Genomic DNA, 17,372 nt, shown 5'->3' with positions numbered 1-17,372 from the left:
TCTGATGCCGATTGGGCAGGTGTAAAATTAATAGAAAGAGCACATTAGGGACTTGTCAGTTTCTGGGAAGATCCGTGGTGTCATGGGCTTCAAAGAAACAAAACTCAGTAGCTCTTTCCATCGTCGAAGCCGAGTATATTACCGCAGGTCATTGTTGTGCACAATTACTTTGGATGAGGTAAACCCTCAGGGACTATGGCTACAAATTGAGCAAAGTCCCTCTCCTATGTGACAATGAGAGTGCAATCCGCATGGCGGATAATCCCGTTGAACACAGCCGCACTAAGCACATAGACATTCGGTATCACTTTCTGAGAGATCATCAACAAAGGGGATATCGAAATAGCTTATGTAAACACCAAAAATCAATTAGTCGATATCTTTACCAAGCCATTAGATGAGAAAACCTTTAGCAAACTTAGGAATGAGCTAAATATACTTCATTCTCGGAATTTTGATTGAAACATTGCACACATAGCTCATTTATATACCTTTGATCATGTCTCTTTCATTTGGTGCAAATGCATATTTCTTATTATTCTTGTGCCAAGGCTACGACTAATGTGTTTCCAAGTGTATTTCTATACTAAGTCGGAGATTGAAAGGGAAATGGAGTCTTTGGCAAACACAAAGCTTCCACTCCAACTCTGACGGTATCAACTACCCTTTGACGTTGTTCCTCCACTCTCCAAATTGGTATAACTCTTCACTCATATTTCTTTACCAATGGGGGAGAAAATAAAAAAGGGCTCTCAATGTCTCCGTTTTGGCGATTAATGCCAAAGGGGGAGAGAATATTAAGCCCAAAGCAAAAGGACCGCACCACCATAATTTTCAAAAAAATTCGAAATAAAGCTTTAATTGATATTTGGCAATTTCTCAATTGGTATCCATGCTTCACTTGTCTTGAGAAAGCAAAATTTCAATTGGTATCTAAATAATGGAAATCTCTTCAGTTGGTATCTTTCAAGTTCTTTTTATTAGTATCTATTTCAAAACCCTCTTGAAAGCTAAGAGGAGATTTTCATTCAGGGAGAGTTTTATTTAGTCAAAGGAAAAGCATTTGAAACAGGGGGAGAAATTTCAAAATCGTTAAAATGCTTCTTGCAAACTTATTCGTATACCTTTGACTACTTGCAAAAGACTTTGAAAAGATTTTCCAAAAGAATTTGCAAAGACAAAACAAGTGGTGCAAATGTGGTCCAAAATTTTAAAGAAAAGAAAAGTAATCCATTCATATCTAGTAAGATTATCAATTGGTTTAATTCCAAGTAACCTATGCACTTACCATATGCAAACTAGTTCATTTCTGCACTTTATATTTGCTTTGGTTTGTGTTGGCATCAATCACCAAAAAGGGGGAGATTGAAAGGGAAATAGGGTTAACCTTTTCCTATAATTAATTATGGTGGTTGATCGTCAACACAAACATATGGACTAACTAGTTTGCTCTAAAACTCATGTATTACAGGTGCATAAGGTTCAACACAAACCAATAAATATTCAAGTTAGGGACCCAATTCAAAAGAAGCAAAAAGGACTTGAGTGTGCTGTGGTCTGGCGCACCGGACTGTCCGGTGTGCCACCGGATAGTGTCCGGTGCACCAGGACCATACAGGGTCCAACCAGCCACTCTCGGGAAAACTCGGGCGCGCTCCGCTATAATTCACCAGACTGTCCGGTGTGCTAGCGGGCAACGGCTATCTAGCACGCAACGGTCGACTCTGACAGGAGCTACAGTGAGCAACAGTGCCGCGCAGAAGTCAGAGCAGCGAAGTCAGAGGGGCACCGGACTGTCCGGTGCCGCAAGAGGACAAAGTTCCAACGGTCGCCCGAGCTCCGAACCCTAACGGTTGGGTGACGTGGAGGCGCACCAGACAGGCTACAGTGCCTGTCCGGTGGCGCACCGGACTGTCTGGTGTGCCCATCGACAGCAGCCTCCCCAACGGCTACTTTGGTGGTTGAGGGCTATAAATACCCCCAACCATCACAACTCCAAGCATCCAAGAATTCTGAAGATCACATTCAATACAAGAGCTCTAGCATTCACTCCTAGACATAAGTCAAAAGATCAAAGCCTCTCCAAGTCCCAAATTCATCTCTAACACTTAGTGACTTGTGAGAGAGAGATTTTGTGTTCTTTTGAGCTCTTGCTTCTTGGATTGCCTTTCTTCTTTTCCCATTCTTACTCTCAAGTGCTTTGTAAGCGAGGCAAGAGACACCAAGTGTGTGGTGGTCCTTCCGGGTCTTAGTGACCCGTGAGATTAAGGAAGAAGACTCACTCGGTCTAAGTGACCATTTGAGAGAGGGAAAGGGTTGAAATAGACCCTGTCTTTGTGACCTCCTCAACGGGGACTAGGTTCTTTGCAACCGAACCTCGGTAAAACAAATCACCGTGTTCACTCGCCTTATTTCTTGGTTGATTTGTTTTCCCTCTCTTTGCGACTTGAGTTTAACTCTAACGCTAACCAACAACCTTAGTGCATGTTTAAGTTTATAAATTTCAGGTTTCGCCTATTCCCCCCCCCTCTAGGCGACTTTCAGTGACTTTGTTGTTTTGTTTCGTGCGCTCTCTTCTTGACTTGTGTGTGTATGTGTGTGTTGTTGTTGTTGCGATTGAGTTCTTATGTGTGTTGCTACTCCCCCTTACGCTTGTGCTTTGATTAAGATCATTTGTATAAGGTGTGAGTAACTCCAACTTGTGGAGATTCCTCACAAATGAGATTTGATATAAATAAGAAAATTGTGGTACTCAAATTTGATCTTTGGATTGCTTGAGAGGGGTTGAGTGCAACCCTTGACCGAAGGAGGTCACCACAACGTGGAGTAGGCATTAGCCGAACCACGTGATAAAAATCGTCGTGTCTCTTGTGCATTTACTTTATCGCGATTGTTATCTTCTTGAGTTCTCATATTCACTTGTATTATTGCTCCTAAGTTTGATACACATTTAAAAGGAGCAATCAAGTGAAGAGTTCTCCTCTCTCCATCTCTATTCATAACAACTTGGTTTTATCTTTCACTAACACTCATCATAAGCCAATTTTGTGTTATTTAGAGTTGATTTTCGCAGGATCACCTATTCACCCCCTCTAGTTGCTCTCACTAAGTGAATGTAAATGTGACTTTAAAGCCAACAACCATGGTTTGAATCCTCATTTGTACATAATTTTAGCATTTTTTCATTTAAATATGGAGTGCACGATGACGGTGAAAATCGTGGAACTAGAAAAACTGACACTATAATATAGTAGAGACGTGAACGTGATTGTAGCTTCACTTACGTATTTGGGCCGATCAACTAACAAAGCGAACATTGGTTGTTTAGGATGATTAAATCACCAAGTACTATACTTAAATATATATTTGAGTGGGGGCCAACATTTTGGGGGCCTGGATGGTCGCCCAGCTCGACCACCCCCAGGTTCGCCCCTGGCTGAACAACCCAAGCTTACATGTCATCCTCCTAGACGCATCGCACGACACTCGCCCTGCCGCCCACTCGTCCGCGCCCGATGGTTATCTGTCGTGGCATCGCATGGATGCCGACTTGTCGCCCAGTGGCTCCATGGTGCCGCTTGTCGCCCCTCCATCCCGTGGCCGCCCCTTACTTGTCGTGGCTGCCCCTCGAGGCCTTGTTTGGGAGTATGTGTAGTGGTCGCCCCTGAGACCTTGTTTGGGAGTATGTGTACGTAGTTGCGGAAATTGAATGAGCTAGAATTCTTTACTATTCATTGAATAGTAAGGAATTTTAACTCCTTCAATTCCCTTTATTACAATTACTCGCAAAAAGGCCCAAATGTTATTACTAATTTTACTTTATAATCAATTATGCACTCAATTTAAATTGGTTTTGTTTGATATATCATATACATGCTATAAAAGTATTAATATGTAGTATATTACAATATAACACATAATACATACAATATATTTAGATTCTATATAGTTATTTTTTACCTCTTAATAATTTTGGATATCCATCTTTCAAATCATGTACCTGCCACTAACTGCGTGTACAGGCAGCGGCCAAAGGCTCGGTAACGACGTATGTCTTGTCTCCGCTGGACCGTGAGAGATAGGCAACGTGCCAGCGACTGTGGTCCGGTGGTCCCCAGGCAGCCGCGCGACGTAGATGCATATATCTGGGCTCGTTTGTTACGAAGAACTAAAGATTAGTTCCTCCATTTTAGTCCATTTTAGTCTCTAAATTATTAAATAGTGAGATTAAAATCTTAACTAAATTGTTTTAGTCTCTATTCACTTAAGAGTGACTAAATGGAACTAAATCATATTAATTTTACATTTTGCTCCTCCTTTATTTCAGTTACACTCATGGCGCGAGAATACTAAGGATATTTTGATCCTCTTATAATATATTTAATATTTTTTGAATACTTTTAGTTCCTAGAACCAATCATGATAGGGATTAAACTTTAGTTTCCTAACTAAACTTTAGTCCCTGGACTAAGGAAACCAAACGAGCTCTTAGTTGTCGCACGCGCGAGAGCTTAACTAATTCGATCATGTGTCTCGGTAAAAATCACAATAATATATTATTTGTCCGATCAGCCACCATCAAATGACGTAAACTAAAATCCGAGTGGGGACCCAACTATTGAGTAGAGATCTAAATAGAGACTTACTAACTAATGATATTTATATATGCAGTAAATAAGATAGCAAGTTCATTGAAACCACAAATTTGAGTGGGGCCTATGGCCCCACTAATCATAACGTCAGTCCACCCCTGATCAAATGATTTAATAAAAATCGTGAATGACTTAGCGATCTAACTTGAAATAACTAAGTTAAAAAACACAAAAGACTTATAAAAAATCATAAATAACTTAATAATTTACTAGGTAAATACCCGTGCGTTGCAACAGGAAAAAAATAGTGCAATAATAACATTTGTATAAAGCCTGGACGAGTAAAAATATGATTTAGAAAAAGGTCTAGAACAAGATGGAGCCTACTCCTGGCCACATCTACTCATTTGGGGTGCCCAGCAACCTTTCACCCAAAGAACAAGATGGAGCATTAGACACCCACCAAGAATTCAGAATGCAAACAACGAACTAAAGCACTAGAGGCATTACTTGAAGATGTGGAGGAGCTGCTGTAACTCGGAGTCGCTAGGGAAAAGTGGCTGATTAGTAACCAACTCAGCTGCCATTTACAACCAAATTAGAAATCGTATATGTCGGTTTGAATTCTGAAGCAGTTTGCTTTGACAAGAATATGTGCTCATCGAAATGGTACCAAATATGCAGCCCACATACCAAATGTCAACCGGCGTGGAGTAGTGTGTGGCGCCAAGAAGAACCTCGGGCGCCCTGTACCACAGCGTCAGAATCTGCACAAACAATTCAGACTCCACTATTTAATCAGACGCAAGATGCACGACTGATGATGAAGACCAGTGGCAGTGGGAAGCAGACCTCGTGCGTGTACTTCTTTACAGGGACGGTGATGGCACGACTGAGTCCGAGGTCAGCGATCTTGAGTGCCATGGTCTTGCGGTCCATGAGCAGGTTGTGCGGTTTCATATCACGGTGGAGCACCCCGCGGCCGTGAACAAAACCCACGCCCTTGCACAGCTGGAGTAGCAGCTTGAACACAGAGATACTTCAAGTACTGCTTCGGGGTAGCCATATTAACACACTAAGCGAAGAATAAGGTGACAATGAAAACCATATTTTCATATGAATGAACTGTCATTATTGGTCACACAATGCACAAAAAAACAAAAGGCCATAAACTCCCATTATAATATCTGAATTAGTTGAAAATAGCATCCAATGTTGGACCAACCATATGGTGATTGTAATGTAGCATATATTTTTTTATTGAAACAAACCTTTTTCTGATGTATCCCAGCCTCCTTTTCATCCAGAAACTGTTGAGGCACCCCACTGGCATTCTGCTGCGCACTAAGGAGAAGGCTCCAGAGCTCCTTCATGAACTTCACTGTGTTCTTTTCCATGAACCCTGTCAGCTGGATCTGAATCTTCTTTCCATCCGCTTCCTGCCATTAACAAACCAAAAACATAAACACACCTCATTGCCATAAGCTACCATCTTTGATACAAGTTTGCTGTCCATACCGGGTTTCTCATTATAAATAGATACAAGTTTCTATTTATTGGACCAGTTACTGTAATGGTACAATTTATTCAATGTTGTAGGCATGAAAACCCGGTATGGCTGCTGTGTCGCAATCAACAAGGCCCTATCATCATCCCATCTTCTGCATGAAGCAAGTCTTTCTGAACTCGTTCGGAAGGTAGACTCTGTCAGAGCCAGTCAGTATCTATCACTTTTGTTGCTCGAGTCTAAATCGTTAACCAGCAATACAAAATGTTCTCGGTGCAGTTGAATGATGCGGTGAAACGGGGCCCTTACCTTTCTGATAGGAAGCGTGTGGAGGCACGACCGGTGGTTGATACTGCAGAGAGGTTTTAAGCTGCTCTCGAGTATTCACCCAAAGTAAACGATCAGTCTCACAGCGTAGCTAGGAGGTAACTGGGCGTGCCCTGCATCTCATGCGGTTGGCTTATGAGTAACAGACATAGATATGATGTACCTGGACGATGGGGAGGACAATGTGTACCTAAACTTACAAAGCAAAGATGTTGTTTCTTCTATTTTGCTTTGTGGATGTCTTATGCAGCCCATACCTGCGAAAGAAAATCATCTGTTGCAGGACCGTGCCAAATTTTGATGAAATTGCAGATGCAGCCAGCACTAATTTCTCATGTATCGAATGCTCAATCGAATCAGGTAATTTCTCTGTATTATATCTAAACCTAAACTGTTCCTAGATTTGCAAGAACTAAGTGAACAAACCAAAAAACATCAGCCTCTGGGCACACTGTATTCTGTACAACGTAGTTGCCCACAACTGAACTTTACACCGCGGCAACACAACAGACAGACAGAGTTGAGGCGTGGACGATGGCAATGGAGGCCTCAAAGCGTCAGTGTCCTTCAGGGTCCTCTTGCACTGCGATGAGCAACGAGTACTTGACCTTGAGGGCGACCTTGCCGCCTTCCATGCAGAGCTTGGCGCCGGTGACAACCCAGTAGCCCGGCAGGTCGTCGGGGCCCCTGCTCACCTCGGTGGTGTCGATGTGCGTGGCCATCTTCTGAACCGGGAGTGGCACCGGCGGGCCCTTGGGGAATATGGCGGAGTTGACCTCCACCTTCTCCTCCACCGCCGGCGGCGCCAACACCAGGCCACCGGACAGCGCGGCGCTGATGCGTGCCGACAGCGACCCGGACCTCCGCGGCGCGACCAGGGCCCCGCCCCACTCGGAGCGGCGGATCTTCAAATCCGCGACACCAGAGAAGCCGAGGCGTAGGAAGAGCACCTTCATGAACCGAGAGGATGGAATCGTCTGCCGTCCATGAATGGCAGTGGATGCTCCGAGAGAATGGCGAGAAGGGATATGGGAATTGACGGGGCGCGGTAATGGCGAGAAGAGATCTGGGACCTTTCATTGACGGTGACCGAGAAAGAGTTGAACGCCCGTGGGATTTGAGGGCGCGGCAGATGCACGATTTGGGGAGAGGAGGAGGAGGTGGACCTTCCATCCGTGTGATTTAGTGGCGCAACCTTCCATCCGCGGGCGTTGCGGCGGATGCACGATTTGGCGCAACCTTCCAGTTGTGCTCGTCTGCGTCCTCCTTGTGCGCAACCTTCCATCCGTGTGCGCAACCTTCCATCCACGAGGACGGTGACGGGGAATGCGGGCGCTGGGAGGGGAATCGAGCGGGCGGAGCTGGCGCGGCGGATATGCGGGACCGGGGGCACGACGGATTTACGCGCGGCAGCAGCCGATGCGCGGGGAGGCAGAACAAAGGTCCTGTGCACGCCTACACATGAAACATATAGAGTAGTAGAGATTAAGTCATTTCAAGATGAGTGGTCACCGCAGGAAACTTCATAACTTCCTAGAGCATAAATTCTCAGAAGTTAGGTGAAAATGTCGAAAGTCAGGTGTCCTCTTGGAAGTGAAGCCATACAATCGGAAGTTATTCTCTCAAAAAAATATGGTCGAAGTTAGGTTAACTTTCGATGGCCTATATTGCCTCTTGGAAGTTCTGATGGCGCTTACGTTGTCTCAGAAGTTATCCTCTAAACTTCTAACGGTTTCTATGTGGCCTCTCGGAAGTTATAAAGAACCAACATTAAAAATGTTGTTTATTTTAAATTTTCACCGTATTTCACAATAAAATGCGCACAATGAGGATAACAGCAATAGCATGCATAGTATCCCATCCATGCCATCACAATAACACCTCATCTCATAGAAGTCACAGGTACGGTCGGTCACAACGATAAAATTCAAATCACCTCGTTTCATCAAAACGATTCAAAAGGCACCTCAACCACAGATAGAAAATAATCTCTTTCATCAAGCCGCATATATAGGTAGTGAAGTCCTCAATCTTTAGCTGAAAATCGAACCAAAACTGATCATCCCATGTATGATGGATGCTTCCTGTTGGAAGTCAAAAGGAGCCGCGCGGACGGTCCGGACTGTCCGCGATGGTGGCGCGGACGGTCCGCGCGTGCGCAGAGTCAATTAGGGTTCCTAGTTTCTCGCGGGATTTGTTACCTAAAACCGTGGGATTGACTCGGAAATCAGTTCGAAGCGGATCCAGACCTCCCCCTTTATATAGATGAAGGGCTACGGCCGATTGGACCCCCCAACAATCGAATCAATACCACTTCTATTTCGCATTTATTTCCAGCACAATTAGGAGTAGTTCTAGTCTAGTTCTAGTTTAGCCTCTCGATCCCCAAATTCTTCGCCTCTCTTCGACTCTACGCCGATTAGAGGAGTCTAGGTCGGCCGGCCCGAGCCTAGACAACCCCTAGGATCTCTCCTCCCCGATGGGGTCCCTCCCGGGAGCGAGATCCAGGCGCCGCCGGTGACCTTCGCCACCCCTGCGCACGCGCGGACCGTCCGGTCGTCAGGCAGGGAACGCCAGCCCCTGTACCAGGTCGCTGACTGTCCAGCCCCTGGCCGCGGACCGTCCGCGCCTCTGCAGAGGGCACCGCCATCGGTTCTCACACAGTGTTTGGCGCCCGAAAAAGGTGTCAACATACTTTTGGCGACTCCGCTGGGGACTAGGTGTCTAGACCTGCTAAAAATCGTCCCATAGATGGCCGGTTCGAAGGATCACACCAAGATCTCCACCACCAACATCATCAAGCCGGCCATGGAGGCGCTCCCAGCTGATGACCAAAGACCCTTTGAAGACCTCGTAATGCGCGATGAGAAGGAGGTGATGCGGCAATGGAACGAACAACGCGGCAAGGAAGAGGCGGAACTGCTGCACAAACTCTCCGAACAACGCAAGGAGGCGGCAGAAAAGTACTTGTCACACTTCACGATGGATCGCCACCAGAAGATCATCCGTCAAGGGGAGATCGATATGGAATCTCTCCTACCTCCACTTCAGGGTCCCGCTGTAAGTACTCCAGATCTATCTCTTACGACTTTCATGGATCAACGAGGAGATCAGTTAAAGCAATATGTAGATGAATCTATTAAAATGCATCTACGTTCATATGAGAAATCAGCTGCTCCTATCTTTCCATAGCAAGAGTCTAATACAGAGCCACCCGCGTCAAACACATCGGCTATAAATGGGTCACCCTTGACCAAGCCATCATATGGTATGCCGACGCACGCTTTCGTGCCACCATCACAGCCACAACCACTAGGCACGCGGCAAGTACTGGACGCGGCCGGACCGTCCGAGCATCATCTCAGACAGTCCGGTTATACCACGGACTGTCCGACGTATTTCGCCGGACCGTCCGACCAGATGCAGGCCCGCACACAAACCGCCCAGGTCGCAACATACATGGCCGGACCATCAGGGTACAACCCCGAACAATTCGGCCCCATCACGGACCGTCCGGTGCATCACGCCGGACAGTCCGGATATGTTACGGACCGTCCGCCATCTTACGTCGGACCGTCCGGATATGTCATGAACCGGCCAACGTATTACGCCGGACAATCTGACTCTACACGAGTCCACGCGCAGACTGCCCAAGTCGTGCCATATATGACCGATCCATCCGGGTACAACCCTAGACCATTCGGCCCGATCACGGACCGTCCAGTTCTTTACGATAGACGGTCTGGGTACGAGACTGCCCACGTAGCACCATATACGGCTGGACAATCCGGATATACCTTCGGACCGTTTGGCCCGGTGAAAGGGAAATGTGCCCTTGGGCCATTTCTAAGTATTTTGGTGATTTAGTGTCCAACACAAGTGTCTAATTGTAAAAAGGTGGACAAAGTACAAATCAAGGATAAAGGTATGTTTCTCAGACTTAGTACATTGTTTTATGGACTAATGTATTGTGTCTAAGTGCTGGAAACAGGAAAAATCCAATTGAAAATGTCTTGGCTCGAGCAGCCAAGACTCTGCTCAGTCTGAGTGCACCGGACTGTCCGGTGGTGCACCAGACAGTGTCCGGTGCGCCAGACTGTATCAAGCGAAGTGGCCGCTCTCGGGAATTCAACGGCGACGTACGGCTATAATTCACCGGACTGTCCGGTGTGCACCGGACTGTCCGGTGAGCCAACGGTCGGCCGGGCCAACGGTCGGCCGCGCGATCTGCGCGGGACACGTGGCCGAGCCAACGGCTAGAAGGGGGCACCGGACTGTCCGGTGTGCACCGGACATGTCTGGTGCGCCAATGGCTCTCAGGCTGCCAACGGTCGACTGCGCTGTTTAAGGAAGGAAATCGGGCACCGGACAATGTCCGGTGTGCACCGGACTGTCCGGTGCGCCAGTCGACAGAAGGCAAGATCAACCTTCCCAGATTGCTCTCAACGGCTCCTAGCTGCCTTGGGGCTATAAAAGGGACCCCTAGGCGCATGGAGGAGTACACCAAGCATTCCTACAACATTCCTAAGCACCAAGACATCGGTCTCGCGCATTCGTTTCATTGTGATAGCATATAGAGCTCTAGTGGAGTTGTGAACTCATTGAGTTGTGTTGCGAGCTCTTGTTGCGACTTCTGTGCGTATTGACACTCTGATTCTTGTGTCTTGTGTGCGTTGCTAATCCCTCCCTTGCTCCGTGTTCTTTGTGAATTTCAAGTGTAAGGGCGAGAGGCTCCAAGTTGTGGAGATTCCTCGCAAACGGGATTGAGAAAAAGCAAGCAAAACACCGTGGTATTCAAGTGGGTCTTTGGACCGCTTGAGAGGGGTTGATTGCAACCCTCGTCCGTTGGGACGCCACAACGTGGAGTAGGCAAGCGTTGGTCTTGGCCGAACCACGGGATAACCACCGTGCCATCTCTGTGATTGATTTCTTGTGGTTATTGTGTTTTGACTCCTCTCTAGCCACTTGGCATTTACTGTGCTAACGCTTAACCAAGTTTTTGTGGCTTAAGTTTTCAAGATTTACAGGATCACCTATTCACCCCCCCCTCTAGGTGCTCTCACCCGGTCGTGGACCATCCGGCTTCTTACGCCGGACCGTCCGGATATGCGTACGCAGAGCCGAGAGCTGCGCAATACACACAGTTCCCACATTCATCGCAGCAACATTATGGTGTCCCACCAGCAACACATTATAATCATGCCATACCACCTCATGGACATAGGGCTGAATACTATTCGGCCACAAGAGAGCCTGAGAGGAATAGGGCAGGAGCTGGTGACATTAATAGAACACCTAACACACACTTCAAACACCCCTGGGAGGAAAGCCGACAGAATGATGTCAGGCAACCTGAGATTTCCACCCACAAACCCAATGGATGGTCGCCAGACATGGCGGAGAGGATCAGAGATGAGGTAGCCGGGATGTTCAGAGACAAACTCGGTGTTAGTGTGTCAGGTACAGGACAATCGTATCGGAAGCCTTATAGCCACCGATTCGACACCGTGCCATATCCGCAGGGAACTAGAATACTAGACTTCTCTAAGTTTTCTGGTGAAGGTGGGAAAAGCACACACGAACATATTAGCCAATTCATAACACACTTGGGAGAATTGGCTGATGGGGAAGCCTACCGCGTTCGTTTATTCTCGTTGTCCCTTACCGATACTGCATTTGCATGGTACGCAGCTTTGCCACCAAACTCTATTAACTCTTGGGAAGAATTAGAGCAGAAATTTCATGAACACTTCTTCTCAGGAGAACATGAATTAGAATTGGCTGACTTAGCTTCAGTCCGACAGGGGCCTGAAGAATCGGTTAATGACTATATCCGGAGGTTCCGGGACACTAGAAACCGATGCTTTCAGATTCATGTCGCAGAAAAACAACTAACAAGGCTGGCTTTCAATGGGTTGCGACCCTACTTAAAAGAAAAATTAGATGGCACGCCATTCTTTTCGCTAGTGCACTTGCACCAGCGGGCTATGGCATGTGAAAGCCGAAGTAAGGAAACATCAAAATCGGCTAGCCATAAGATGCATCTAGTGGTATACGATAATTCAGACGATGAATCCATGGATGTATACACCGCCGAACTGGTTTGGCCAGGACAGGCTAAACCTTCCGCATGTTCTGCTTTACAGTCGATTCAAAAGAATCGGCAAGAAGTTAAGTTTACTTTTAATGTTGCCAAATGCGATAAAATATTTGACGAGTTACTAAAAAATGGCAACATTAAATTAACTCATACTATTCCTGCTCCTGATGAATTAAAAAGGCGTGCTTATTGTAAGTGGCATAATTCTTTTTCTCATGCCACCAATGATTGTAATGTTTTTCGTCGACAAATACAATCGGCCATAAATGAGGGTCGATTGGCTTTTCAGGAGATGCATGTAATACCCAAAAAGGAATACAATGAGTATATAGTTGATAGCCTTACTTTGTGTGCCATAACTTCATCATAAAAAAGAGCATAACTAAATTTAAGAGTGATGAATAAAAAAAATTAATACTCAAATGGAATATGCATCCTGCCGAAGTTTTATTTTGTGTGCATTTTATGTGACAATATAAAAATAACATAATGAGGAATATAGTAAAAAGTCTAAAGTGGAATTTAAAACCTAAAAGAGATTCCAAAATTTAGAAAAGAGAAGCAAACAAATATCATGTGAAATAAAAATATAAATAATATATAAATATATTCCCAAATTAGAACTGGTCATGACATAATATAATCTGTGGATAAGATTTGCCACAAAACATTTGAATTTGAATTTGGAGCTTATTTGAATGGGAAATGAAAGGAAAATAAAAATAGAAAATAAAAAGAACAAGTGCTGTTGCGCCTGGGCCTTACTACCTCAATTCGGCCCACAAACAGAAACCTCCCGCGCGGCCCACTTCCTCAGCCAGCGCGCGCCGACTGGTGGGGCCTGCATGTCGGTCTCATGACGTCGCACCCCTCCGCACGCGACTTGCTCTGTCCCTGTCGCATGGGACCCACGCGGTCATCACACAGCTCCGCGCGAACGACGGACGATTCAACCACCTCCGCCGAGTTCGGAGCCACGCCGCCACGGCCGCGTTCGCCGCAATCCAGGGACCCAACAACCTCTCCGCGATTCGCTCGGCGCAATCCGACTGTGCTCCACCTTTTATAGCTCGGTCAACCCCTCTTTCCTTCCCCTTCTTCTCATCCACGCCGTACGCGTAGCCACCATTGCCGCCAACCCTGCGTCTCGGCGCTACCTCGCCACTGCCACCATTGAGCCATCCATTCGGTCCGGAGCGCTTCGGGCCAACTCACTATTGGTGTACCCAGGCTCGTCGGGCGGAATCGACACCAGAGAGCCCACGAATTCGTCGCTGTGGAGGCAGATCCACCGCTCGCCGTGGCCAAGTCTCTCTGCGTCGTATCACGGGGTAAGTTCACGTTCATCGTATTCAGCGCGCTTAGGGCATCGATTGGGGCATCTCTGATTAGTACGTTGCGCGCGGCATAGAGCCTTGGAATGCCTCGGCTATGGCGCCGCCGCGCGCTGAGTGTACCTCGGCGGCCGGAGTTGGGCGGGGGAGCAGCCAGGATTCGCGTGCCGTCGATTTCTCACCGTACGGCTCAGATTAGAAAACGCGTAGCGCTTCGGTCGGATTCGCGATAGCCGTAGATTTAGGATCGGTCGGATCAAAACGAACCAGGTTACTTTAAAATCTGCACCATAGATCTTCCATCCGATGGCGCGCGCTGCGTACCGCTTCGTTTTAACCTAGTTCTAATCTGGGCTCTAGAGTTCAGATCGGACGGCCAGAAACCACTGATACCCCTTCGGCCTGGATATTTTTCTAAAGAGCCCCTCGGGTTTCAGTGAATTAACCCGCCGTCCACTGGGGGTTGTTCACTGAGTCTGGGAAAGTTTGTTGTTTAGTCCCTGACCTTTCTGGTAAATGAGGCCTAGTCCAGAACATTATAAAACCAGAGAAAATGATTTATAAATGGATTTTTAATAGGAAAATAATGGCTAGAACTTCAATAATTCAAAGAAAATGCATATGAACTCCAAATTACTTCATTCCACTTCCTAAAATTTTGTAATTTAATTCTCTATCACTTAGAGCCTCTGTTTTGTCATAAAAACAGTAATAACTTTATTTCTCACTTAATCCTATTTTAAACACATAAAACCTTTGAAAATTCATAACTTAAATTCTATAACTCCAAAAATTATGATTCCGGTTCCTAGAATTTTATTTTAACGTGTAGATTATTACTGTGTATTTTGTTTATATGTTTGGTGTAATGTTAATTTCTCTATATGCACTGTGCTTGTTTGTACTGTGGCGAGTAGAAGAGCCTGTGACCGAGGATCCTGGTGAGCAGCAGGTTGAAGTAGCTGAGCAGGAGCTCATTGAAGGCAAGTTGTGCCCTTGACCACTTTTTACCCAATAACGTTCTTTAATATCACTTATTTATGCATAGGTTAATTTTGATGGGACCCAATAGGTCACCCTAGATTGTTTATCTCATTATCTTGTTTACCCCTGAATCACTTGGGTAGTTTGCTATTGCTTTACATGGTTTTGGGATAATTATTTATTATATCTATGTTCCAATTCTTTTGTTATTTTATTTATGTTCATGTCAAGATCATTAATGTTAATTGGAACATAGAGCTTAACTTGAGTAACATGTGCCACCACAAGGGTTTAATGGGACGCCCTTGCCTGACTAATTAGGAAATCTAGTGGAAGACTACCTTACCCGAAAGGGGCAAGGGTAGTAGGGGAGTTGCATGCAAGGAGGTTCTCGGGTTGATTTAGCTGCGATGGCGGTCGGACGGGGGATTCTTGCAAGTGCTTGTTGGGGCGAAGGCAAAGACGCCACCCTTCGCTCGAGGCCTTCGCTGCAGCCGCTGGTCCGACAGAGACAAAGCGGGCGGGGACACCCTTCGCAGGTCTCGGCACTTTGACGAAGGCCTGCGGCGACGTCCTACCACGGCGCGTCCTCGTTCAGTCCCAAGGCCCACGTGCGATCTGGCCCATTGTAACGGGCCCCGCGTGGCCGCCTCTGTATTACGGGCCTAACTTGTAAAGGAGTACTTGTAATTACGGTCTGTAACCCTGCTTTATGGGAATATTCTGGGGATAAAATAGGTGTCTGAGGGCACATGCGTCCTTAACACAGGACGCTGGGCACTCAGATACCTATAAATACCCCCGCACAGTGCCCGTGAGAGGCTAGATCAACAGAGCTATTGCCCCCGTGCACGTAACCCTGTTGTCACCACCGTTCACCCTTGTTGGCTTTCTTGCTGCTGAGAGCGAGTCCCAACATTTGGCGCCCACCGTTCGTGCTACGACAAAACCACTCGCGATGGCACCCAAGAGAGCTAACCCCAAGGCTGACGAGGCTGCGAAGGCAGCACTGCTGGCCGCAAGAAAGGGCAAGGCCCTCGCCCTCACCCAATCCACCCACCAAGAGCCCACTGAAGACAATGTTCCCCACACCGGCGAAGACGACACCTTCCGCACCTGTGGAACCGAAGGACAGTCACAGCTGCCCTCAGGCTTCGCCCCACTGGAAGGCGCGGACCTCACCGAGGACGGCGAGGTCCTCGGCGTCTCAACAGAAGAACAGCTGCAGCTGCGCGCCCTGCGCCTCAGGAACCGCAATCTCCAGAGGCAGAAAGAGATACTGGAGGCCAAGCGCCAGCGTGTGTCCGCATTAGCCAAAGTGCGGCAAATGATACGCGACGAGGAGCAGAAAGCCCAAGACCTCGAGCGCGAGATCGCGCTGATGCAGCGCGAAGGCCACCTCGGTCTACAGCAAGAGCCACCCCTCCAACAGCGCACACAGCCGGAGGACACGCGCGAAGGCCACCTCGGCCGGCAGCATGGCCCACCCCTGCAACACCGGGCGCAGCCGGAGAACCCGCGTTTCCCCCAGCATGACTACGTCTCCCAGCACGGCGCGCCATTCCAAGGGGTCAACTACCTCGACGAGCGAAGTCCCCTGGCGCCACACCTACAAGTGACGCCTTGGCCGGCTAACTTTCGAGCGGGGGCATACCCCAAGTACAACGGCAGCACCGACCCGGCGCAGTACATCATGAGTTATCAGGTCGCCGTTGCATCAGCCGGAGGAGACGACGCCACAATGGCGAAGTCTTTTATCATCGCACTAGAGGGCCCAGCACTCACCTGGTTCACCAGATTGCCTCCGCTGTCCATTGATTCGTGGAGAAGTCTCAGGGACAAGTTCCTCCTCAACTTCCAAGGCTACCGTCCAGACACCGACGCTTTGGCCGAGCTCTCGCTTTGCAAACAGCTGGAAAAAGAGACTCTGCGTGAGTATTACCGCAAGTTCTTAACACTCAAGTCACAGCTGCCCTCTGTCGACGACCAGATCGCTATCCACTATGCCATCAATGGCCTTCGGGCTGGCGTCCTCTACAGCCATTGTATCAGAGATCCACCAAAGAGCTTGCAGGAGCTATATCAGCTCTTCGAAAAATATGCCAAATCCGAAGAGCTCCACCAGCGCAAGGTTGAGTCACAGCGGAAGCCCAAAGATGCCCCGCAGTCCAGCCGCACCTGGACGAGGACTCCGCAACCAGACTCCGGTCGAGATGGCCGCAGTCAACAGCAAGTGCACAACATCGTCAACCAACAGCCTGCTGCTGATCCCCCTCGCCGCCAGGAATATCCCCCTCAGGGCCGCGGAAACGGAACTCGCGGCAGGGGTCGAGGGCGGGCGCAACAGCCGCCGCGCCGATTCTATTGCCTTTTCCACGGCGAAGACTGCGCCCACCAGACCAAAGACTGCCCCGAGACGAAGGCCACCAGAGACAGAATGGCGCGGGCGCAGCCAGCCGACAATCCCAGAATTGTCGCGCATAATTACCAGCCACCCCCTCCACCATATATCCACGCTCCCGCTCCGC

General features: G+C 47.8%; 1 protein-coding gene, 1 long non-coding RNA gene and 1 pseudogene across 2 annotated transcripts; 1 reads left to right on the top strand and 2 right to left on the bottom strand.

Annotated features, from left to right (window-relative positions):
- Positions 1 to 4,958: 4,958 nt before the first annotated feature.
- Positions 4,959 to 5,724, bottom strand: LOC109939663 (cyclin-dependent kinase B2-1-like; annotated as a pseudogene).
- A 466-nt stretch (positions 5,725 to 6,190) lies between these two features.
- LOC103626194 (uncharacterized) lies at positions 6,191 to 6,648 on the top strand. Its single transcript, XR_552762.4, has 2 exons — positions 6,191 to 6,289; positions 6,379 to 6,648. It is a non-coding gene; the product is annotated as an uncharacterized lncRNA (long non-coding RNA).
- Positions 6,649 to 6,782: 134 nt separating this feature from the next.
- On the bottom strand, positions 6,783 to 7,382 carry LOC103628114 (MACPF domain-containing protein NSL1). The gene has a single exon (XM_008648383.3). The coding sequence runs from the start codon at positions 7,380 to 7,382 to the stop codon at positions 6,984 to 6,986; it is 399 nt and encodes a 132-aa protein (XP_008646605.1). The 3' UTR covers positions 6,783 to 6,983.
- Positions 7,383 to 17,372: the final 9,990 nt, after the last annotated feature.

Source organism: Zea mays, chromosome 5 (genome assembly GCF_902167145.1).
Source record: "Zea mays cultivar B73 chromosome 5, Zm-B73-REFERENCE-NAM-5.0, whole genome shotgun sequence".
In the NCBI taxonomy this organism is placed as follows: domain Eukaryota; kingdom Viridiplantae; phylum Streptophyta; class Magnoliopsida; order Poales; family Poaceae; genus Zea; species Zea mays.
The sequence above is the reverse complement of the archived record's forward strand: the minus strand, read 5'-3'. Positions and strand labels throughout refer to the sequence as shown.

What these genes read in the sequence shown, in the direction of transcription:
- LOC103628114 (XM_008648383.3), bottom strand. Translation starts at nt 7,382, where the DNA reads ATGAAGGTGCTCTTCCTACGCCTCGGCTTCTCTGGTGTCGCGGATTTG.